General features: G+C 38.4%; 1 protein-coding gene and 1 pseudogene across 2 annotated transcripts in view; one reads left to right on the top strand and one right to left on the bottom strand.

Annotated features, from left to right (window-relative positions):
- NRDC (nardilysin convertase) overlaps nt 1–24,453 on the top strand; it is a 126,768-nt gene that overhangs the window by 76,417 nt on the left and 25,898 nt on the right. For both annotated transcript variants that reach the window (XM_053576456.1, XM_053576455.1), the window contains 9 exons: nt 9–104; nt 1,140–1,262; nt 5,805–5,862; nt 8,091–8,164; nt 9,480–9,549; nt 18,198–18,275; nt 20,202–20,322; nt 20,404–20,462; nt 20,746–20,800. In XM_053576456.1, coding sequence (XP_053432431.1) covers nt 9–104; nt 1,140–1,262; nt 5,805–5,862; nt 8,091–8,164; nt 9,480–9,549; nt 18,198–18,275; nt 20,202–20,322; nt 20,404–20,462; nt 20,746–20,800 — 734 coding nt within the window. The remainder of the gene's footprint in view (nt 1–8; nt 105–1,139; nt 1,263–5,804; nt 5,863–8,090; nt 8,165–9,479; nt 9,550–18,197; nt 18,276–20,201; nt 20,323–20,403; nt 20,463–20,745; nt 20,801–24,453) is intronic.
- On the bottom strand, nt 15,301–16,236 carry LOC128575453 (homeobox protein NANOG-like; annotated as a pseudogene).

Raw genomic sequence — 24,453 nt, 5'->3', positions numbered from 1 at the left:
ATTGGCAGAGTATCAACTCGCACGACCTTCTGATGCAAACAGAAAGGAAATGTTATTTGGAAGCCTTGCTAGACCTGGACATCCTATGGGGAAATTTTTTTGGGGTAAGTTACTAAATACCTCGGCCTATTGTATGTTTTGTAGTTGGAAAGACTGAGAGCAAGGAAAGCTGATAAAGAATTGAAAATTGTAAAGTCAGGGTAGCTAAGTACCTTTTACATTTTAGGATGGCTAAGTAGCTTTTCAAATAAAAAGTCATGCCCTTATTTGCTCCTTTGACTTTGAATATAGCAAGAGTAGCACCTAATATTTTATGGCTGATTCTAGGTGCCTGAAACTGTGCTAATGAGGCATACATTATCGCATCTGATCATTGTCACAATGCTAAGAGATAGGTACCATTATCATCTCCATTTGAAGGTAAATAGGTTCAGGGGTGCTATCTAATTTACATTAAGTCACCAGATATTAGTGGGATTTGAACATCTGTTTATCTGATTATAAAGTCTGTGTTCTACCCCAACCTGACATTTGCATTTATCAACAGACTCAGCAGTGATTTCTGTAATATTTTTTGAACTGTGACCTAATTTTGTGTAACTGGTAAGATGTTTAACTGGTATATATTTTCATAATGGCTTTTTCTTGGTGGTAGAATTTAGTTATAGCCTTATTAATCTTATTGATCATAGAGTATAATCTTAGATGAGTTGATCTAAATTACACTTCATTCAGAGTGTTTTGCTTCCCTTATGTTTTATACAGTAATATGCATTTTATATGGCATCCATGTTTTATGTGTTTTACATGCATATTTTTAAGAGTTAGGCAGAATGTTAGAAAATCTGAGTTAAATACTAGACTAATTATTAGGCAAGGAAGCTTAGTCAGATACTGTACATTGTTAAGGTATTCCCAACCAGATACTAATTCCTTATGTATTAAAATATACTTTAGAATTGCTTATTGTGAATTTTGGTCTTATATTGATAATACTATTATTATACTCTGGTTTTATATTCTCGAGTCACTTGGGTTATTTCATTAGTCATGTATAATAGCAAAACATGCATTGTTGGAGTAGAAGACTTTTATAAAGTGGAGCTAGTTATTTCTGTAAATTTTTCAACCTTTTACAGGAAATGCTGAGACTCTCAAGCATGAGCCAAAAAAGAATAATATTGATACACATGCTAGATTGAGAGAATTCTGGATGCGATACTACTCTGCTCATTACATGACTTTAGTGGTTCAATCCAAAGGTAATATTATTTATAATGGCTCTTAGAGTTAGTCTGAAATTGTGCTTTCTTCGGATCAGTGTTACAGTGCACTATTAATTTCTTTAGTGCTTGACCCTAATACAAACTAAAGGAAATCAGAATTCGGAGATGTCACATAACAAGTGGCAAAGCGGCTTGGCACCCATACCACAGTGGTTACAGCGCCAGCCACATACACCAAGGCTGGCGGGTTTGAACCTGGCCTGGGCGGCTAAACAACAATGACAACTGCAACAAAAAGTAGCCAGGAGTTGTGGCGGGCGCCTGTAGTCCCAGCAACTTGGGAGGCTGAGGCAAGAGAATTGCTTAAGCCCAAGAGTTTGAGGTTGTTGTGAGCTGTGACACTCTACTGCGGGTTACATAGTGAGACTGTGTTTCAAAAAATAAAATAAAACAAAAATAACAAGTGGCAAGGTTCAGGAAAACATAAGATGTTCTGATTGTCAGGCAAATTTTTTTTTCTCTCATGGAAATAAGTCTTATCTAGAGGCTAGTATATGCGTATTAACAGGTCATGAATTGATCTTTTAGGTCACATTCAGCTGCCTCTGTATCTGTGGTTTTATGTTTACTCATATTGATTGTAACTCTTTTTTTTTTTTTTTTGTAGAGACAGAGTCTTTATCGCACTTGGTAGAGTGCCATGGCACAGCTCACAGCAACCTCCTTCTCCTTGGCTTAGGAGATTCTCTTGCCTTAGCCTCCCGGTTAGGTGGGACTACAGGCGCCCGCCATAACACCCGGCTATTTTTTTGTTGCATTTTGGCTGGGGCCGGGTTTGAACCCACCACCTTCAGTATATGGGGCTGCTGCAGCTACGCACTGAGCCACAGGCGCTGCCCTGATTGTAACTCTTACGGGGCATGGTATTTGTTCATCCTTATATAAGATTCTATAAAATAGGACCATGGCAAATGTATCTTAAATACAAAAAACTGATAAATACCTTTACTCTTTTTTTTTCTTTTATCATTGGTTTTAGTAACTCATGTTAATTATATTTTAAAGAAATCATGAAAGCTTTCTTTGTTTTCTTATGTATTAGCCTTCTTAGGCTATTTTTCAAAATCAATTGCTAAACTATTTCTTTCTTTCTTTCTTTTTTTTTTTTTTTGACTTGGGTAGACTGCCATGGTATAATCATAACTCACAGCAACCTTACACTTTTGGACTAGATTTTTCTATTTTTTTTTTTTTGTAGAGACAGAGTCTCACCCTATGGCCCTCGGTAGAGTGCCGTGGCCTGACACAGCTCACAGCAACCTCCAACTCCTGGGCTTAAGCGACTCTCCTGCCTCAGCCTCCCGAGCAGCTGGGACTACAGGTGCCCGCCACAACGCCCGGCTATTTTTTGGCCGCAGCTTGGCCGAGGCCGGGTTTGAACCCGCGACCCTCGGCACATGGGGCCGGCGCCCCACCAACTGAGCCACAGGCGCCGCCCTCTATTTTTTTTTTTTGGAGACAGAGTCTCACTTGTCATCCCCATTAGAGTACTGTGCCTGGCTCGGCGCCTGTGGCTCAAGTGGCTAAGGCGGCAGCCACATACACCTGAGCTGGCGGGTTTGAATCCAGCTCGGGCCCACCAAACAACAATGATGGCTGCAACCAAAAAAATAGCATGGCATTGTGGCAGGCACCTGTAGTCCCAGCTACTTAGGAGGTGGAGGCAGGAGAATCACTTGAGCCCAGGAATTGGAGGTTGTTGTGATGCCACGGCCTTCTACCCAGGGCAACAGCTTGAGGCTCTGTCTCAAAAAAAAAAAAAAAAAAAAAATACAGTGCTGTGGCATCATAGCTTGCAGCAACCTCAGACTCTTGGGCTCAAGTGATTCTCTTATCTCAGCCTCCCGAGTAGCTGGGGCTATAGGTGCCTGCCACAACTCCTGGCTATTTTTAGAGATGGGGTCCCGCTGTAGCTCAGGCCCATCTCAAACTCATGAGCTCAGGAGATCCACCCACCTCAGCCTCCCAGAGTGTTGGGATTACAGGTGCGAACTACTGTACCTGGCCTATTTTTCTATTTTTAGTAGAAACTGGATCTTGCTGTTGCTTAGGCTGGTCTTGAACTTCTGAGCTCAAGCAGTCCACCTGCCTCTGCCTCCCAGGGTGCTAGGATTATAGGCATGAGCCACCTTGCTGAGCCTAAACTATGTCTTTTAACATACTTTATAATTTGCGCATTTCTTTTTGAAAGGCTAATCCTCGCATCCTAATGTGTTTATCCACTTCATAAAACTTTGCTCTGTACATTGTCGATGAAAGTTGACGTGGCAGTTACAAGTAAAACGTTTTTGCATATATGATCAAGATTAGTCCCTCAGGCTGTGTGTGGTGGCTTAATGCCAGTAATCCTAGCACTCTGGGAGACCAAGGCAGGAGGATCACTTGAGTTCAGGAGTTTGAGACTAGCCCAAGCAAGAGTCAGACTCTGTCTCTATTTTAAAAAAAGAAGAAAGAGGTCGGCGCCCTACCCCTGTGGCTCAAAGGGGTAGCCAGCCCTATATGCCAGAGGTAGCTGGTTCAAACACAACTCTGGCCAAAAACTGCAAAAAAAAAAAATAAATAAAGAAAGAAAAAGAAAAATTAGCCTGCAGTATGCTGAGGCAGGAGGATTGCTTAAACTCAGCAGTTTTTAGGTTGCTGTGAGCTAGGCTGATGGCACAGCACTCTAGACTGGGCAACAGAGTGAGACTCTGTCTGAAATATAAAAAAAAAAAGATTAGTCCATTAAAGTTGACTTGTAGATAAAGTTATAGATATCGTATGATACCTTCTTTTTTTTTATTTGGGATTCGTGGAGGGTACAAAGAATTAGGTTTCGCTGATTGTGGTCATATGATACATTCTTTTGTTCAAGTTGTAGATGAGCTTCTAGATTCCTTTTACATTTGTTGAAGTAGGCAATTTTACCACATTTATTACTTAAATTAATTTATGCTTTTTAATTAATTACTGTTTGCAATTACTTATGCATATGTGTTTTTCTTGAATTAGGTATTCTGTTTCTTTTATATTCTCTTCCTCTGTGAAGAGATTATTAATACAGCAAAATTTTAAAATAAGCTCAAAGTTTTTCTTTCTCTTTTCTTTTTCTTTTTTTTTTGTTTTTGAGACAGAATCTCACTTTGTCGCCCTTGGTAGAGTACTGTGGTGTTATAGCTCACAGCAACCTCAAACTCTTGGGCTCAAGGGATTCTCTTGCCTCAGCCTCCCAAGTAGCTGGGACTGTATGTACCCACCACATCACCTGGTTATTTTTAGAGGTGTGTCTTGCTCTGGCTCAGGCTGGTCTCAAACCTATGAGCTCAGGCAATCCACCTGCCTTGGCCTCCCAGACTTCTGAGATTACAGGTGTGAGCCACCTTGCCCGGCCCTTTTTTTGTTTTTTGTTTTTATATTATTAAATCATAGCTGTGTACATTAATGCGATCATAGGGCACCATACACTGGTTTTATAGACCATTTGACACATTTTCATCATACTGGTTAACATAGCCTTCCTGGCATTTTCTTAGTTATTGTGTTAAGACATTTACGTTCTACATTTACTAAGTTTCACATATACCCTTGTAAGATGCACCGCAGATATAATCCCACCAATCACCCTCCCTCCGTGTTTTTTGTTTTTTTTGAGACAGAGTCTCACTCTGTTGCCCTTGGTAGAGTGCTGTTGTTTCATAGCTCGCAGCAATCTCAGTCTTGGGTTCAAGTGATCCTTTTACCTCAGCCTCCCAAATAGCTGGGATTATAAGCACCCACCAGGACACCTGACTAGTTTTTCTATTTTAGTAGAAACTGGATCTTGCTCTTGCTCAGGCTGGTCTTGAACTCCTGAGCTGAAGCATTTCACCCACTTCAGTGCTGTAATTATAGGCATGAACCACTGTGCCTGATAGAAAAGGACTTTTGAGATAAAACCTTAGCAAGTGGGGGATGGAGGGCCATGGCGTATGGCACACCTCTGGGGGGCGGCACACAATTATAAGAGGGACTTTATTTAACAAATGCAATCAGTGTAAGCTAATTCTTTGTACCCTCATTGAATCCCAAACAAAAACACATGACATGATATTTATTATCTTAAAAAAACACTTTAGCAAGTATTAATGTAAAACAAGTGGAATATAAAAGTACTGAGGACTTACCAAGAGGAAGCGAAGTCAATGTAATGTAGTTTCGTCTAGAGAAACTGTCCTAGAGGATGTAAGTTTTCAACTGTGTGTAAAGGAGGACGGTTGACATATTCTCATTGTCTCTTGGCCCTTCACCCTGGCCTAATGATAAACAAAGATTTTTAAAAACCAATTTGTGGGCCTTCTCTAACTTTACCAGAGAGTAATAAAGGAGTCTAACAAAACTGTCTTAAGATTTTCTTACGTGTTGGTTAAGGGGTTGGCAAGTAATGTCCAAATTAAAATATCTCATTGTTTTATGGCTAAGGATCTGTGAGAAATCTAATTTGCATTTCTGCCTTGAATAATGACATTGCATTTCCATCTTTCCCTTCCCTCCCCTCTCAAGAAACACTGGATACTTTAGAAAAGTGGGTGACTGAAATCTTCTCTCAGATACCAAACAAGTAAGATACTTACTTTTGTAAGTTTACACCTTCAGAATTAAAGTATGAATCCCAACAATTTTTGATTTTTGTTTTTTAAACAAGTGACAAAATTAAGACCTAAATAGGTTTAACAACTTTCTTAGGACCACATACCTTTTAAATGGGAAAACTAAAACGAGATCCCAAGTTTTCATAGTTTCTGTAGTTCAAAATTTATATAGGCTAATAAATGTATGGTAAACATACATTATTTTATTTATTTATTTATTATATTATTTATTTATATAATTTATTCCATAAATTCTGAAGAGTTTATGCTTCCTTTTACATTTATTCAGTTTTTTCGTGGTATAAGTGTAGTATTGAGAGCCAGAATGTGTGCACTCATGTACATTCATAACAAATTGTGTTCTGAAAGTTTGTTTGGAATCTTGGACTGTTTCTTCATGTGAAAGAAGTAATCTGGATGATAGCTGTCTTTCTACACTATACATATCCTGAAAAACATATTTCATGTAGTTGAACTAAATGATCTTTTATACGAAATAGTATGTGGAGTGACTGTTCAGTATAATATAAGCATTTTTTATCCATCTTAAATTCTTCAAAATATTGCTAATATTGGTAATGTACTTTACTATTATAGTTTTGTTACAAAGAATACAAAAATTGCCAGATGTGGTGGCGCATACCTGTAGTCCAGCTACTCGGGAGGCTGAGACAGGAGGATCGCTTGAGTCCAGGAGTTCTGGGCTATAGTGCACTATGCCGATCAGGTGTCCACACTAAGTTCGGCATCAATATGGTGACCTCCCAGGAGTGGGGGCACCAGGTTACCTAAGGAGGGGTGTACTGGCTCAGGTCAGAAACGGAGCAGGTCAAAACTCCTGTGCTGATGAGTAGTGGGATTACGCCTCTGAATAGCCACTGCACTCCAGTCTGGGCAACATAGCGAAACCCCATCTCTTATTTTTTTTTTTATTTTTATTTTTGGTAGAGACAGAGTTTCACTTTATGGCCCTAGGTAGAGTGCCATGGCATCACACAGCTCACAGCAACCTCCAACTCCTGGGCTTAAGCGATTCTTTTGCCTCAGCCTCCCAAGTAGCTGGGACTACAGGCACTCGCCACAACACCCGGCTATTTTTTTGTTACAGTTTGGCCAGGGCCGGGTTTGAACCCGCCACCCTCGGTATATGGGGCCGGCACCCTACCGACTGAGCCACAGGTGCCACCCCCCATCTCTTATTAATAAAAATTTTTTTAAAAAGCGTACAAAAAATTTAATTTTGAAGCATCTAAGTATTTCTTCCCATACCTAGCAATTTGCATTTTAATAAATTAATCAGATGTTTTCCCCTTGCATCAGGTGAGTAAGCTAGTGACTTTTTCTAGTTCTTCTTCTGATACATGATTATTTTAAATTTATGAAAGTAATTAGGATAATTTGTAATAGCAACTGATTGGTTATTTTTCTCTTGGCTTTACATAAATTTCCATAGATAATGAGAAGTGTTTTTTATGTATTGAAAGATAATTTCCCCGCACCATGCCATGGGGGGGAATTATTTTTTAATAGTGTGAGCTATGGAAATGTCCGATGACAGACGAAAAGTTTTTTATTTAATAAAGGAATCATTAGGTTCTACCAGTCTCTGATAACCATTAAAAAAATTCTCTTAAATATTATTCACTAATAACTTTAGTTCCTAAATGAGGAATGTTAAAAAGTCTTCAAGGATTTGAATACTAATTTATATTGACCATGTTTTGGAAGAAATATTAAAGTTATAATCTTCAATCAGATTGGAAGCCCTTGGAAGAGAGGACTATGCCATATAAATACCACAGTGTCTATTATAATACTTTATACCTAATAGTTACTTTATGTATATTTGTTTGGATTAAAAAAATACAGTGTAACATTCTTTATGAAATGGCTTTGTATAGTAGGAAAACTGAAATTGAATGGGGCTGTAGAGGCAGTAAGGACTTCCCTTCAATTTACTATTTTCTATCACTTTTGAGTTGTAAAGGTTTTTGAGTTCTTAAGGCTGTGATTTAGAATAGGTTGTATACTTCAGGATATTGTGGCTTTGTTGCCAAATATTCATTCATGCCTAGAATTCCTTTCAGCCAGGAGTATATAGAACAGATTACAAATACCTGTTAGTTAGATATCCCTAAAAATACTGCTTATCAAGGCTTTTGCCAATTAAATGTTAATGTATTTTTTTTATTTTCAGTGGGTTACCCAAACCAAACTTTGGCCATTTAACGGATCCATTTGACACACCGGCATTTAACAAACTTTATAGAGGTTCGTGAAAGGTTTAAAGATGTTTGAAATAACTTTAGCACATTCTCTTAAACTTAATTGAGGCTGCCAATTTTCTTTGAAAATTAGAACACAACAGAAAATAGAACTGGGTTGGAAAGGGAGTAGATGGGCAGTGGAGGTCCAATTAAGTCACTGACTAGCTGCTGATTGATTGATTCTGGTGCCTTGCTGCTATTTGAGACTGTTACATACTTTCTCCTTGTTGTTCCCTTTTGTTCTTTGTTTTTTTGTTTCTTTCTTATTTCATTTTATTTATATTCTGCTCTTTTTTTCCTTTAGAGCAGTGGTTCTCTACCTTCCTAAGGGTGCGATGTATTTTCATTGTTACAAAGGGGTTGCAACTCACAAGCTGAGAACTGCTACTTTAGAGAAAGAATAGAGAAGAGGGAACACTTTGGAAATCACTTCCTTTTAACTTCATTATAAAAATAATATTTATTACATAAAGAAACAGGGAGAAATATTACCCTTAAATCTTACTTACCATCCAGAGAAATCATTTTTGCATTTTTTTTGATTTTTATAAGTATATTTTTCTAACATAGTTGAGATTATAAAACATACACACTTTTTTCATTTAATATTATAACTATAATAATTACATAATGAGTCATAAGATTAAGCTATAATTTACTTAATAATTTGCCCATGCTGAATATTTCAGAAACATTCTTAATTCACCATTTCTCTTGTCTTTTTATCGCAGCAGATTTTTTTCTCTTTTTCCTAATTGCCGTAGATATTCCTCCCTTCTCCTTCGCCCCCTTGCCAGTCTCTTTCCTCTTCTCTTCCTCTGATCAGTGACTGGTCACACCCTTTCTGCTGCTGACTCCCTTCTGTTATGTTGACTTTTTCTAGAGACAACTTATTTTTGATTGTATTCTTTCTGGCTTTAGATTTCCTAATTCATTGAATAATAGCACTGGGAAGAATTTTAGAGACACTTAAACCCAACTTACTCCATTTGCCATGAGAAAACAGGTTCAGGAAAATTTAAATGCAAGTGATTTTCTCAAGGTCTAATAAGCACATGCAGCAAGGTAGTGGTAGGGCAAGAAATGATCCATCCTTAGCAGCATTTCGTGTCCTCATAGTTCTTTTATCCCTACTTTTTTTTTTAACCTGTGAAACAAAATAGAAAATAAAAGTAGTATTCTTAAAATTGGAAAATTGGTAACTTGAAATAATTATATCTAACCTTCTATTTATTGGATAATGAAATATATTGACTTAAAAAATTCTTTTAGGAAAGGTTATGGAGAAACACTTACATCTGTTCTTCTGTTTTGTTTAGTTGTTCCAATCAGAAAAATTCATGCTCTGACCATCACATGGGCACTTCCCCCTCAACAGCAACATTACAGGTAAGAGTTTAAGGGAAATTTTATTTAAGTAGATAACTGAGTGAAGTCCTGTTTTCTAAACATGGTTTAAGTTGGAGAGTTCAGAATTTATAAATATAGGTAATGTTGTAACCTGAGACTTGATTACTCTTAAATTTGTCAAGCCTTGGTATATATTTTAGTGTCTTTTGGGGAATTAAAACTAGACTTTTCTTGGGTGGTGCCTGTGGCTCAGTGAGTAGGGCACCAGCCCCATATGCCGAGGGTGGTGGGTTCAAACCCTAGCCCCGGCTGAACTGCAACCAAAAAATAGCCAGACGTTGTGGCGGGCGCCTGTAGTCCCCGCTGCTCGGGAGGCTGAGGCAGGAGAATTGCTGAAGCCCAAGAGTTAGAGGTTGCTGTGAGCCGTGTGACATCATGTGTCATGGCACTCTACTCGAGGGCGGTACAATGAGGCTCTGTCTCTACAAAAAAAAAAAACTAGAGTTTTCTTATAACTAGTTGCCTTTTCTGAGTATTTAAAATTAAGTGCTTAGTGTGAAAGTAAGCTTTTATAGTATAGTAGAGCCTCTTTACATTGACACCCAAGGAATTGTAACAAACTGGTCGACATATTAAGGTGGTCAACATAGTGTTAGATGTCAAAAAGGTGGAAAACCGCTGCAAAGAACCAGGCCAAGTAGAGTTAATAGAAGAGATTTCTTAAAAGCTTCTACATGCAGATGGGATGCTACCAAAAATGGAAAATATTTACAGCACTGAGTTAGGGAAAGGGCCTCTTTTAAAATGATTTAGGATGTGGCGCACATTTAGCCCAAGATGCAGCCATTGTGTCAGTCATAGCTCAGAGTGTGGTACAAGAAATCAATAGGTCATCTGCTGGAGGCCTTGTAAAAGGTAGGAGGGTTATCTGCTGGAAATCTTCTGTAATCTGGAAGGATTGTTTTAACAGAACCAGAGAACCACTGGAGCCAGAGAAAGAATATTATTCTAGCCTGTTAGTGTTTAAAAGGAAAAGAAATAGAGAAAAAAAAAATTCTGGGGTTGCAGTCAGGGTCTGCTAATTGGCTGGTCTCAAGGCAAAACCGTCAGTCCTTTGGTATGGGCTGCCGTCAAGGTATATCAGTTACTGGAACGCAGAACCTTGGATGGAGGGTCCAAGACAAGTTGAGTAAGTTCCTTGGTCTGGATGGGTCTGTTGCTAGAATGCAGGATCTGGAAGATTTCTAAAAAACTACTCTAGGGTAAACAAGCAAATAGAGGCAACAGTGATTATAATCAAGGGTTAGTAATGAAAGGACAACGATGGATTATTATCATTATTTTAACTAAGTCTGCTCTTCTACAGAGTTCTGGGGGCCTTACTCTAGTTCTCTTCTGGCTCCTCTCCATCAATTTGTAAGGGTGGTTTCGGTTTCCCCTTGGGCTTTTACCCAACTTCAGTCCTTAGGTGTGGAATGAGAGGGAAAGGGCTGATGTGGACATAATCCATGTTGTGTGCAGGGTAAAAGGAATGAAACCATTTGGCAGTCACCTGCAGATGTCCACCAGTGCTGGGTTAGAGCATAAAGTTTGCATAATGAGAACATTAGTGTTCTTATTTACTATCTTAGCACAGTTCTTAAGTAAACTTAAGATAGATAATACCTAGCTTTAAGAGTCTCTGAAGAACTGATCTGAAGTTCTGAGCAATCTAGGTGAATATTTCTGAAAATCAACTGGGTGTGGGGCCACTTGTGGGGCTCTGTTGCAGCCACACTGTCTACTGGGAAATTTTTCTATTGAAGTTTTCAACTTCTTCTGAGGTATCTATATAGACACAACAGATAGTGTTTAATACTACACAGATTCCCTCCAGTTGACCCAGCGGGAAATCCTGCACACTCCCTGATTATCTGGAAGTAACCTGGGCTAGCAATTTGAGCAATCTTCTTTGAGTCTGAAGGCTTTCTGCATTTCTTTCCTGATCAGTCTTAGAGAGTGTTGGGGGAGGGGGAGTCAATTCCTGTCCTCATTTGTTCAAGACAAGGTAAAAAGGTGTCAACTGCAGTTGCAACCCAATTCCTACTATTCTCCAAACCCTCTCCCAATGTACCACAAACACCTGACTCATGGTACTGAGGAAGCTACGACACTATCCAGCTAGAAGCAATTTCGGAAGCCTGAACATCATCCCCATCACCCCTTTAGACAGGAGTTGGGAATGTTGGGGGCCTAACAGCCACACGTGAACCCTTCTTCCTCCTCCTTCTCTTCCTTTTCTCCTCCTAAGACAAAGACACAAAGGATCTGGTTGGCCCCACTCCCGAAGTTTGCTCCAAAAGACCCTAAATTCCTGCAAGCTATGGAATTTGCCCACCTGCTATGGCCGTATATAAAAGGGATCTGTAACTGCCCCCCCGCCCAGGCACAGGTTTGCCCTGACCAGGTGGGTCACCCTCCCCTTTGTAAACCTGGCCTGAACATCTCCCCCAGTCTAGTCTCTGGGTGCCACTGCTTACAACTTTCAGAGAGTCAGTGACCAATTTCTAATAACGTCTCTGTTGGCAAATAATAGATTAGGACTATTATTTCGAGTAATCTTTGTAGTGTTATTTTTGTGGCAGCCATGCCAAAATATGTCAAAGAGATGTATTTTGGGATAAATAGTTTTGATTTCTTTTAAGTTGCCAGTTTGTAATTAAAAAAGATTTTACAATAAGGAACTAGGCCTACTGTACTGATAGTACACATAGTGTGTGCCTGGTCTATGAAAATTAGGTCAACTTAAGGAGGTCGTCAACCCTGGAGATTCTACTAGATTTTCTTTAGTACTTTGAGTACAAAAATACATTATCTTATGATTTATTTGTCCATGGCCAACATTTACTTTGTTTTTGTTTTATAACTTTACTAGTCAAGTTGATACATACCAATATTTACTTTGATCTTATCAAAAGTAAAGTTAAATAACGCAGGTCTGGAATATGTGACTAGCACATAAATCCCAGGGATTTACTCCTATGAATTAGGGTAGATTATACAAGTTAGGAAAAGATTTCTACTTATCTATATGGTTGTCTCATATAAGCAGTAAATTATGGGCTATGCTGTTCTTTAAAGGATTGGTCAATGCCTACAAATACTTTTGTAATTAGAAATTAATGCTAATGAAAAGTTTAACTTAATTTTTAAATCCACTACCAACAAAACGAAACCATTAAGACACACAAGGGAACAAAGTAATGTTTATAGTGTGAGCTCAGTAAAAAGTGCTTTTTGTCACTTATGTGTTAGAATTCTCACTATATCAAGTTCCATAAAGTTAACAAAACCAGTGTGCCTCTGTGGAGCAAGCAGAGTATATGTAGACAGCTTGCTCCTTTGCGTCCTCAAAAATATGTCCAAAATTAATAGTTTCTTATACATAATTCTCAAGGCCTTAAGATACTATGTTGAACATAAAGCACATGTCTTTTTTATGGATATGGAATTACACTATATAACTATGAACAAAGCCTTATTGACTCGGCACCCATAGCACAGTGGTTATGGCACCAGCCACATACACCAAGGGTGGTGGGTATGAACCCAGCCCAGGTCAGCTAAGCAACTGCAACAAAAAAAATAGCCAGGCGTTGGGCAGCACCTGTGACTCAAGAGAGTGGGGCACCGGCCCCATATACCAGAGGTGGTGGGTTCAAACCTGGCCCTGGCCAAGAAAAAACTGCAAGGCAAAAAAAAGCAAAAATAGCCAAGCATTGTGGCAGGTGCCTGTAGTCCCAGCTACTTGGGAGGCTGAGGCAAGAGAATCACTTAAGCCCAAGAGTTTGAAGTTGCTGTGAGCTATGACGCCACCACACTCTATGGAGGGCAACGTAGTGAGACTCTGTCTCAAAAAAACAAACAAAACCAAATCCTTGTTTATTACCCTTCCATTGATTACTAAAATAGTTCATTGTGCAAATTTTGAAAATTACTGAGAAGCTAAATAATTCTGTTTCTGTTTTCCCAGAGACTTAATATTTCTGTATGTTTCTGTCCAGTTATTTATTTATTTATTTATTTATTTACTTTGAGACAGACTCACAAGCTGTTGCCCTGGGTAGAGTGCCATGGCGTCACAGGTCACAGCAACCTCCAACTCTTGGGCTTAAGCCATTCTCTCTCTTTTTTTTTTAATAGGTAAAATGGATTTTATTTATTTGTACTTAGACTGTGCAAACTGCTACTGGTACACAATGCAGCCAAACAACACATCTTTCTACAAAACAGTAGAGTAATGAACAAATCAAGGGTTGTAGTAAAACAGAGCAAAAGGGGGCAGAGGAAATCCATGAAGTGCATTCTAGCTAACACTTCACCTGGACAGTTGAGGATTTTAATAAGGAAATCCTTCTATTCCTCAAAGTTAAAGTGGGCCTCTTTGTCCACTTCCCTGGCAGTGGAGGCCAATTCGGTGTCCATGGCAAACGTTTCTTGCTCTTACTCTATAAATCTACCTTTCTCTTCCTCAATAAAATTTTTTTCATGCTTGCCCCAAAAAAGGAAAAGTAAACCTATCATTTGAACCTGCAATCCCACTACCAGCTTTCTACCCAAGACTTTTTACCCTAAGGAAGGACATTTGTACTCAAATGTTTATAGCAGCATAATTCACAAAGCAAAGATACAGAAATAAAACAATCCATGTGCCCTTCAACACATGGATTAATAAATTGTGGTGTATGTATACCATGGAATACTATTCAGCCATAAAAATAGATGGAGATTTTGTATCTTTTTCAAAAATGTGGATGGATTTGGAGAACATTTTCCTAAGTATCACAAGAATGGAAAAACAATCCTAACATGTACTCAATACCAATTTGAAACAAGAAGATTAAGAATCACAGACCCACATAAGAGAAAATCTCAAATTCAAAAAGGGAGGGAGAAAGGATTCAGTAGCTTCCCACCCAACAGGTACAATGCATGGGATATATGGCACATTCCCAGGGTGTAGGACACAGCTACAACTCTGCCTTTAACCTTTCATGTGTAAATGATATGACCTAATGGTTATACAATTTACCTTTTGGTTTTGTCCATCCCCGAAGCATTCAACTCTAACCACAGACAATTACAATTAATTGGAAATAAAAATAAAAAATATCCTTGCCTTTTAAGTATTCACTTGTGAGAGAGAAAAAAAAAAAGACCTCCCAATCCCAGAAAGTGGAAATAATCCTTCACACATCTTTGTATTTTTTTACTTTCTAAAGCTATCCAAACTAATTACTATAACTACTTTCTCTACAACCAGAGACATCTTCTATCGTGCTGTCCATAGCAGCCAAGGTTATTGAAACCTCTGATTAGACTCCAGTCTTGCAATAGGCACACTGAGAGCCAGAGCAGAGGCAGAATAGTTTCTCCAAAATAAAAAAATAAAAAATTAGCCAGGCACCGGGGCTCAAGCATCCCTGTAATTCTAGCACTTTGGGAGTCTGAGGTGTATTGGTAGATTGCTTGAGCTTAGGAGTTTGAGAAAAGCCTGAGCAAAATCGAGACTCCATCTCTACTAAAAATAGAAAAACTCGCCAGGCATCGGGTGATCGCCAGTAGTCCCAGCTACTTGGGAGGCTGAGGTAAAAGGACTGCTTGAGCCCAAGAGTTTGAGGTTGCTGTTAACTGTAACACCATGGCACCCTAGCCAGGGTGACAGTAAAATTGTCTCAAAAAAAAAAAAAAAAAAAGACTGAAAATAAAATAGAAAAACCCTGAGAGGAAAGGATTTAGCCACTGCTCACACTAAGACTGAGTAATACACCCATCCTCAGGCTGCATATTCATTGAGTAATTTAGGAATGAATCCATGGTTTGGGGGGAGCTAAAATACTTAGTGGTGTGATGAATTACATTATGGCTTTCTCCAGCAGCTTCCAAGGCAATTTCCAAATCACTGGCAAGAAAATTTTCCTGGACCTGCAGGCAGGACTGTAAAGGCTCTTCCCCACAGTTAAAGAAGGGATTGCTCCAGGCCTGACTATTCCAGGCTTGGGTGCCCCAGGTCTGACTGTCCCAGGAATGGTTACTCCAAGACTGGCTGCTCCAGGTTTGGTTACCCCAGTTAAGGTTGCTCCAGGTCTGGTTGCTCCACACTGGAAGGTTTCTGGATGTGTTCATCAGGCACGCCTGGTGATAGGAAGAGTAGAAGCTTGGGTATTCCAAGGGTGCTGAGGCCTTCTGAGCCTGAGTCATACTGTTGGTGTTCTTTGGCCAGTTGTTTTTCTACCATCTCTTAGATTTCATTCGCTGGTTCTGGAACCAGGTTTTAACCTGTTTATAGCTGAGGTTGAGGATGTTGGAAAGTTCTTGCATCTGTTGGAGGCTGAGGTATTTCTGTCTCTGAAATCTATCATTGAGTATACACAGCTGGGTGGTAGAGAACACGGCTCTGGTCTTCTGTTTCTTGACCTGGACCGTACCTTCCTTCTTCACTACACTCTTCTCTACAGAAGTGGTCTGTTTTACTTTGGGACTAGTGGAAGAGTCAGCCTGAGCCAGCAGATCCGGAGAAGTAGGAAGAGGAGAGGCAGTCTCTGGGAAGGGCATCTCTGTAGAAGACATTTGCAAGGATGGATAATTTTCTTCAGGCCCACAAATCACAGGCATTGAAGAAGAATCCCTAGAATCAGATACTTCAGGGCAAGGCAGCCTTTGGGGACATGCAGGATCCATACTCATATTATTAAGAAGGGAAAAAATTCAAGAGCTGAACTGTTAAAAAGGAAAAAAAAAAAAAAAAAAGACTAACACTTAAAATACCTAAATAGAATCTACAGAAAAAGATCCAAAAGCCAGGAGGAAGAGCGTCCTCTCCGCAACAGCAGAAGGCAACCAGCTCAATCCAGCAAAATCTTAAGCCATTCTCTTGCCTCAGCCTCCCAAGTAGCTGGTACTACAGATGCCTGCCACAACACCTAGCTATTTTTTTTTTTTTTGCAGTTTTTGGCCGGGGCTGGGTTTGAACCCTCCACCTCCAACACATGGGACTGGCGCCATACTCCTTTGAGCCACAGGAGCCGCCCCAGCTATTTTTGTTCTGTTTTGTTTTGTTTTGGTTGTAGTTGTCATCATTGTTGTTTGGCAGGCCTGGGCTGGATTCGAACCCACCAGCTCCGGTGTATGTGGCTGGCGCCCTATCCGCTGAGCTATAGGTGCCGAGCCTGTCCAGTTATTTTTTTAATGGACTGTCTGTTCTAAAGTGATGTTCATCATAAGTTATTTTGACTCCCCAAATATGTAAATTTTCAGTAAATTAGCTTCTGGGGAACCCAGTTTTTACAAAGAACCTAAGTACTTATCCCTTCAGAGTTACCACATGTAGTACAATTAGCTTTGTTCAGATGCAAATGTGTAATCAGCTGGGCTCCTTCATAACTCCTTTTGCTCTTTAGTTTTAGTACATACATATGAATGTAAATCAATTTATATTTTAAATAATGTATAGGTTTTGAGGATTGATTAACATAGTTGAAATCAAAATATTATATTTTGACTTTTAATAGTTTACTAAATTTAATTCTATATTAAATTCAATCTAATTATGTAATTTCTTCATGTATATAGAAAGTATACAGAAAACTTGATTTTCCTGTATATATTTGTTCAGTAGGAATACATTTCAAAAATTATAGTAGAAGCCAATAGGAAAAGATTAATCAAATAGCATTTACATGTATTTATTTAGACTATTACATGATTAGTATATGATAAAGCATTTTCATAATTGTTACTGCGTTTTCATAAAAACTCTACAAGTAGTTAGATAAGTAAAGAGAAAAACAAAAATACAGTGAAGTTAAATATCTTTTTTTTTTTTTTTGGCCAGGGCCGGGTTTGAACCCACCACCTCCGGTGTATGGGACCGGTGCCCTACTCCTTGAGCCACAGGCGCCGCCCGAAGTTAAATATCTTTTTTTTTGTAGAGACCGAGTCTCACTTTATGGCCCTTGGTAGAGTGCCATGGCCTCACACAGCTCACAGCAACCTCCAACTCCTGGGCTCAAGCGATTCTCTTGCCTCAGCCTCCCGAGTAGCTGGGACTACAGGCACCCGCCACAACGCCCAGCTATTTTTTGGTTGCTGTTTGGCCGGGGCTGGGTTTGAACCCACCACCCTCGGTATATGGGGCCGGCGCCTTACCGACTGAGCCACAGGCGCCGCACGCAAAGTTAAATATCTTGCTCAATGTTATGATTTACTTAAAAAAACTAAAACTAGAACTTACACATTTCCTGACCCTTAGAGCAATACATTTCACTTTACCACAGAGCTTGATGCAGTACTGAAAACTTTTACAGTTGAAGAGTGGTTCATATTTGCGTTAGTTTCTGAAATGATCTGTATTATTTTCATTTTGAATGAAACAAAAATTTAAGGTTTTATCATGAAAGTAGGTAAGTTTGGTGTCCAAGAAAAAAAGTAGTAGCCTTGATAGTGACTTCAGTTGAAGAAGATAAATTTTACCATATTTTGTTTTTATCTTGCTGCTATTAAATTAAATACAATTTCATGTTAGTGGGTTAATGTGAGAATAAGTTTATAATTCTCAAATATTGTGGACTTAGAAGTAAGATATTCTAGTGTATTTGTATTTTGATTTTTTTTTTGATTTCTGACCTTAAAATTTTTTTTTGTTAAAGAGTGAAGCCACTTCATTATATCTCCTGGCTGGTTGGACATGAAGGCAAAGGCAGCATTCTTTCTTACCTAAGAAAAAAGCAAGTATTCAATAAGTATTTTTCGCGTAGCAATCTCTGAAAAATAATAGTAAGTGTTATATGATACATTCTTTCACTTTAGCTGCTAGGAAGCTAGAATCAAATTTAATGCTTAATTATGGTCATCTTAATAACCTACATTATTTTAGTGGCTATAGTTACTATGTTTGTGTATTTTCTTGTAAGTTACATTTTAGCCTATGTTGAAAGTAATTGTATACAAAACTTAAAACATTACAAATGAAATTAATAGATTCCAGAATTACATAAAAGGGTTAGCTCTAATCAAGAATTTGGATTTGACTAAATAGTAAGGAAGTCAATTATTTAAATGCTGTGGATCTCTAGGCTTTCCAACCCAAACGGTGGACTTTAATGAAAACTTCATTGTGCAAGTAAATCATAATGAGTATGCGCAACTGTAATTTATGCAGCTATGTTAGTAAAATGTTTTCTAATTTTTAAGTGCCTATTTAAGTCCCCTGTAGCCAACAAATAGAAATAATAACTTTAAAATAAAGACCCATACATTAAGGTAATTCCTTATTTGATTTTTCTTTTCTTTTCAGACAGTCTCATGCTGTCCCCCAGGCTAGAGTACTGTGGCCTCAGCCTAGCTCATAGCAACATCAAACTCCTAGGCTCAAGGGATCCTCCTGCCTCAGCCTCCCAATTAGTTGGGACTATAGGCACTGGCCATGATGCCCAGCTAATTTTTCTATTTTAGTAGAGAGGAGTTCTCCTTATTCAGGGTAGTCTCAAACTCCTAAGCTCAAGTGATCCTCCCACCTCTGCCTCCCAGAATGCTAGGATTACAGGCGTGAGCCACCATGCTGGGCCCCTTCATTGATTTTTCTATACTCTAATTAGTTTGAGAATGGAAAGGAAGATGAGAAATTTAAATAAGTACTTTAAGATATCTAGTATTATGTACTAGAACATTCATAGAAAGCTGAGAGGGGGACTGCACCGTAGCTCAGTGGATAGGGCACCAGCCACATACACTGAAGCTGGTGGGTTGGAACCTGGCCCAAAACAACAATGACAACTGCAACAAAAACAACAAAAAAAAAATAGCTGGACGTTGTGGTGGGCACATGTGGTCCTAACTGCTTGGGAGGCTGAGGCAGGAGAATCGCTTAAGCCCAAAAGTTTGAGGTTGCTGTGAGCTGTGACACCATTGCATTCCACCAACAGCGACATAGTGAGACTCTGTCTCAAAACAACAAAGCTGAGAGAGCAGAGTTATAACAATAAACAAACGAATGAGTCATATGTGCATACATATATGTGTATACCTTTCACAATATATGTAATCTGCTTTGAGATGTGCATAGTCTTTCTACTTACTGAACTTTATTATAATTTCATATTTTTTATTCTGTGTCCTTCCCATTTATTTTAGGTTTTCACAATTATTTTAGTCAGGAAAAGATGAAGTCTCATTTCTTTATTCTTAGACAATCTATGTTTGTTTAGCTGACAGTCTCAGGGAGCTTAGTTAACATTCTAAGAAAGGATTTATTACAAGTGTTTTAAAGCTTCTCCTAGGAGACAGGTTCAAAAATGGATAAGTGAAGTGGCTTCAGCAACTATAATTTTCATTTTATGGTGTTCTCTTCTCTTCAAGAAGAATTACTTTGGGTTCATAAAATTGTTGATGTTTTACTATGTCGCAATAGCCACCACTGTTTTCCTTAAACAAGACTGCTATTTCACTTTTGGTGATTTCCTAAATGTACTATAATTCCTTTGGAAGCTTTGTACTTTTAAAATTTGTCCTTTTTAACTTACTGTTGGAAAGTGTATATTTATATCAAAGGCTGTTTCTCAAATATTATGCAGAAAGCCTATTTTTTTAATTTGAAGTGTTTGTAGACCATTAATCCATAGACCTTGATTGAATTATTTTTCCCCCAACCATAGATGCTGGGCTCTTGCACTGTTTGGTGGAAATGGTGAGACAGGATTTGAGCAAAATTCTACTTACTCAGTGTTCAGCATTTCTATTACCTTGACTGATGAGGGCTATGAGCATTTCAATGAGGTAAATAATTAAGTGGGAGTTGTTTTTCTTTTATGTACATATGACTTTATGTGAAAGACTAATCAGATGCTTTGTTTTTAGGTTGCTTATACTGTCTTCCAGTATTTAAAAATGCTACAGAAGCTAGGTCCAGAGAAAAGGTAATAAATATTTCTTAGAATGAGGTCAGGAGTCAATCCTAATATATTTTAGCCTTCATACTGTCATTAAACATGCTTCGGTCGTGTCTTGATGATTTTCCAGGCACTCCTGCTCTTTTCCCCTTACTGGTTTCATATCCTTATCCCTTTATGTGTGATGTGTGTGTACACTAAGGTTTTGCATTTATGTGGCCAGCCCCTTTATTTTTATGCTTCTATTTTATCTTGATGATTCTAATGAGAAAGTTTAATGGATCTTTTAATTATAGTTTTCTCTTTACAGAATTTTTGAAGAGATTCAGAAAATTGAGGATAATGAATTTCATTACCAAGAACAGGTACTGGGAGTCAAATTCTTTTTGAATGTTATCTGTGACCAAGTTGAAACTGGTGTGGACATTGTTCCTCTTTTTGGAAGTGTCACTGGAGTTTTAATTCTGCCACTCTCTGTCATGTGAGTTTCAAGATGGCCTTGAAGCTATCTGAAAATTAACTCTTGTGTTTTCAAATGTTTATTGAGTAACAGCAAGAGGATTAGGCAGAGGACATAGGTCATGCGAGTGTGATAATCATTTATCTCCATAGCTATCCATCTGTCTCTTCAATAAACATTCATGGAGAGCTTGATATGATATTTGATATTTTGGGAATTCACATATTATGAAGACATTCTATAAGGTAATTTATAGTAATTACCATTTATATTGTTAAAAACACTGTGTTTCATTTTCTTTGATTGAAGGCTTTATAGATGTGGTAAATTTGAATTGAATTTAGCATGAGAAAATGAGGTTTGGTTACATTTTAGCCAATGGAAGCCATATAAGTAAGGAACTCTGGGGGTATTGTGAAAAAGTTAATGATCTTATATATATATATCATAGGTTATATTGAAGAAAGGTATTATTATATAAGGCCTTAAAAGCAGAGGTTTATTTTGTAACCGTTTTTGTGCCTTGGAGCTTGGAATCTTTTGAATCCTGTGGATTCCTCCTCAGAATAATATTTCATCCTTTCAACTTTTTAAACTTTGAGGGAAATTGTTATAGCAGTACAATGATTACTGATATATCTCTCACTTAGACTCACCAACTGTGTCTAAGTACTCACCTCCTTGTGTATGTACGTATGTGTGTATATTTTCCCTGAATCATTTGAGAATTAATTACAGATATCATGATACTTTAAGTGTTTTTTTTAGCAAGTGTCTGCTATATAACCACAATACAGTTGTTACAGTTAGGAAATTTAACATTGAAACAGCGCTATTAATTAATATGCAGTCTATAGTATACTGTGTTTAAATGCATTAAAGTACATTGCTTTAAAATAAATATTGAAATAAAGTTTTCAAAATAGTAAAAACAGGGCGGTGCCTGTGGCTCAGTCAGTAAGGCGCTGGCCCCATATACCGAGGGTGGTGGGTTCAAACCTGGCCCCGGCTGAACTGCAACCAAAAAATAGCTGGGCGTTGTGGCGGGCGCCTGTAGTCCCAGCTACTCGGGAGGCTGAGGCAAGAGAACCGCTTAAGCCCAGGAGTTGGAGGTTGCTGTGAGCTGTGTGATGCCATGGCACTCTACCGAGGGCCATAAAAGTGAGACTCTGTCTCTACAAAAAAAAAAAAAAAATGGTAAAAACAGTAATAGGTGTCTCTTTTATATATATTAAATGACAAAGATCTAGTTGTAGGTCTAATAATTATAATTTTTTTTTTTTTTTTTTGTAGAGACAGAGTCTCACTTTATGGCCCTCGGCAGAGTGCCGTGGCCTCACACAGCTCACAGCAACCTCCAACTCCTGGGCTTAAGCGATTCTCCTGCCTCAGCCTCCCGAGCAGCTGGGACCACAGGCGCCCACCACAACGCCCGGCTATTTTTTGGTTGCAGTTTGGCCGGGGCTGGGTTTGAACCCGCCACCCTTGGCATATGGGGCCGGCGCCCTACCGACTGAGCCACAGGCGCCACCCCTAATAATTATAATTTTTAAGTACAGTGAATATAAAAGATGTTTTGAGATATCTTCAACAACTGTATTATGATTTCTATTGGTGATAGTCATAGATATTGCTAATAAATTGTATTCATAATTGATTTTTAAAAAGGCTAGAGATCACTGAAAATAAATATGTAATTTCTTTCTGACCATATTCATAGACCCTTCTGAACTTGTCCAGTGACATTTATGAGGGATGTCTGTGGACCCTAGATTTAAGATCTCTTGATCTACAACCAGTTCATAAAACATCTTAAAAGCTAGCTTTTTGGATCATCACCAAAGACTATTACCTGAATATTAGTTATAAGTAGGAAGATATAAGAATGTGAGGACAGGGTCACAGAAACTATAAGTTTCTAGTTGCTATTGACTCCTGCTATATGTTGGAAAATAATTCATTTGAAAGAGTAATTTTATTCTATGAAAATAGAAAATATGCTGGGCCTAGTGCTTCACACCTATAATCCTAACACTCTGGAAGGCCAAGGTGGGAAGACTGCTTGAGGCCAGGAGTTCGAGATCAGCCTGAGCAAGAGAGTAAGACCCCATCTTCACTGAAAATAGGAAAAATTAGCCAAGCATCGTGGCAGGTACCTATAGTTACAACTACTCAGGAAGCTGAGGCAGGAGGATTGCTTGACCCTAAAAGTTTGAGGTTGCTGTGAGCTATGTGATGCCATGGCACTATACCCAAGGTGACAGAGTGAGACTCTATCTTAAAAAAAAAAAAATTCATATAGGAACTTGGACTATATAAATCAACTGTCTGAACTAGAGTATCATGAGAAAAGCTATTTTGTTTAATTAAGTACTTTTCTGTAGGCAGAAAAATAGGATCAATAGTGTAATAATTAATAATGGAAGGCAGTGAGAATTTATAGTAGACATTAACAAATGTTGGAAGGGATATGGAAGAACTGGAACCCTGGAACCCATGTTGCTGGTGAGAAGAGTAAATGGTATAACTGCTTTGGAAAACAGTTTCAGTTTTTTGAAAAGCTGAACACAGCATTACCATATGAGCCAGCATTTCCACTTTTAGGTTTATACCCAAAAGAATTAAAATCATTTGACCATACAAAAACTTGTCCATACAGAATCATTGGTACAAAAACTATGTATCATGATAGCAGCATTATTCATTTTAGCACAAAAGTAGAAACAACTGAAATGTCCATAAACTGATGAATGGATAAATAAAATATAGAGTGTATATATTATAGAAGATTAATCAGTGATAAAAAGTAATGATTCATGCTACAACATTGATGAACCTTAAAAACATTATGCTAAATGAAAGAAACCAGGGGCCAGGTGTGATGGCTCATGCCTGTAATCCTAGCACTCCGGGAGGCCAAGGAAGGTGTATTGCCTGAGCACATGAGCACACAGGTTGAGACCAGCCTGAGCCAGAGCGAGACCTCTAAAAATAGCCAGGCATTGTGACAGGTGCCTGTAATCCCAGCTACTTGGGAGGCTAAGGCAGGAGAATCACTTGAGCCCAAGATTTGAGGTTGCTATGAGCTATGACTCCATAGCACTCTACCAAGGGCAACAAGTGAGACTCTGTCTCCAGAAAAAAAGAGAAAGAAACCAGATACAAAAAGTTACATATTTTATGAGTTCACTTATGTGAAATACCCAGAATTGCTAAATTCAGAGATAGAAAACAATGATGTCTGTCAGAGGCTGGGTAGAGTGAGTAATGGGGAACAATTGTATAATGGATATGAGGTTTCCTTTTTGGGGTGATGAAAGTGTTTTCCCCCAATACCTTCACTATTGCCTTCGCTTCAAAGATATGCGTTTAGCCAGGTTCCTTGGTGCTTTCTCATAGGAAATACCTATGAATCACTCAGTTTTATACTATATTGATGAGAGCAGTTAACTTAGAATGCTAGTGAAAATAACTGGTTAAAAACATGAGGGGTAAGGAGTCATCTTGAACAAAAATGATGGCACTTTAGTGACTTGTCACTTTGATGGTTTAATAATG

The sequence above is a fragment of the Nycticebus coucang genome, chromosome 22 (genome assembly GCF_027406575.1).
Source record: "Nycticebus coucang isolate mNycCou1 chromosome 22, mNycCou1.pri, whole genome shotgun sequence".
Lineage (NCBI taxonomy): Eukaryota > Metazoa > Chordata > Mammalia > Primates > Lorisidae > Nycticebus > Nycticebus coucang.
This window is presented reverse-complemented; position numbering and strand designations above follow the sequence as displayed.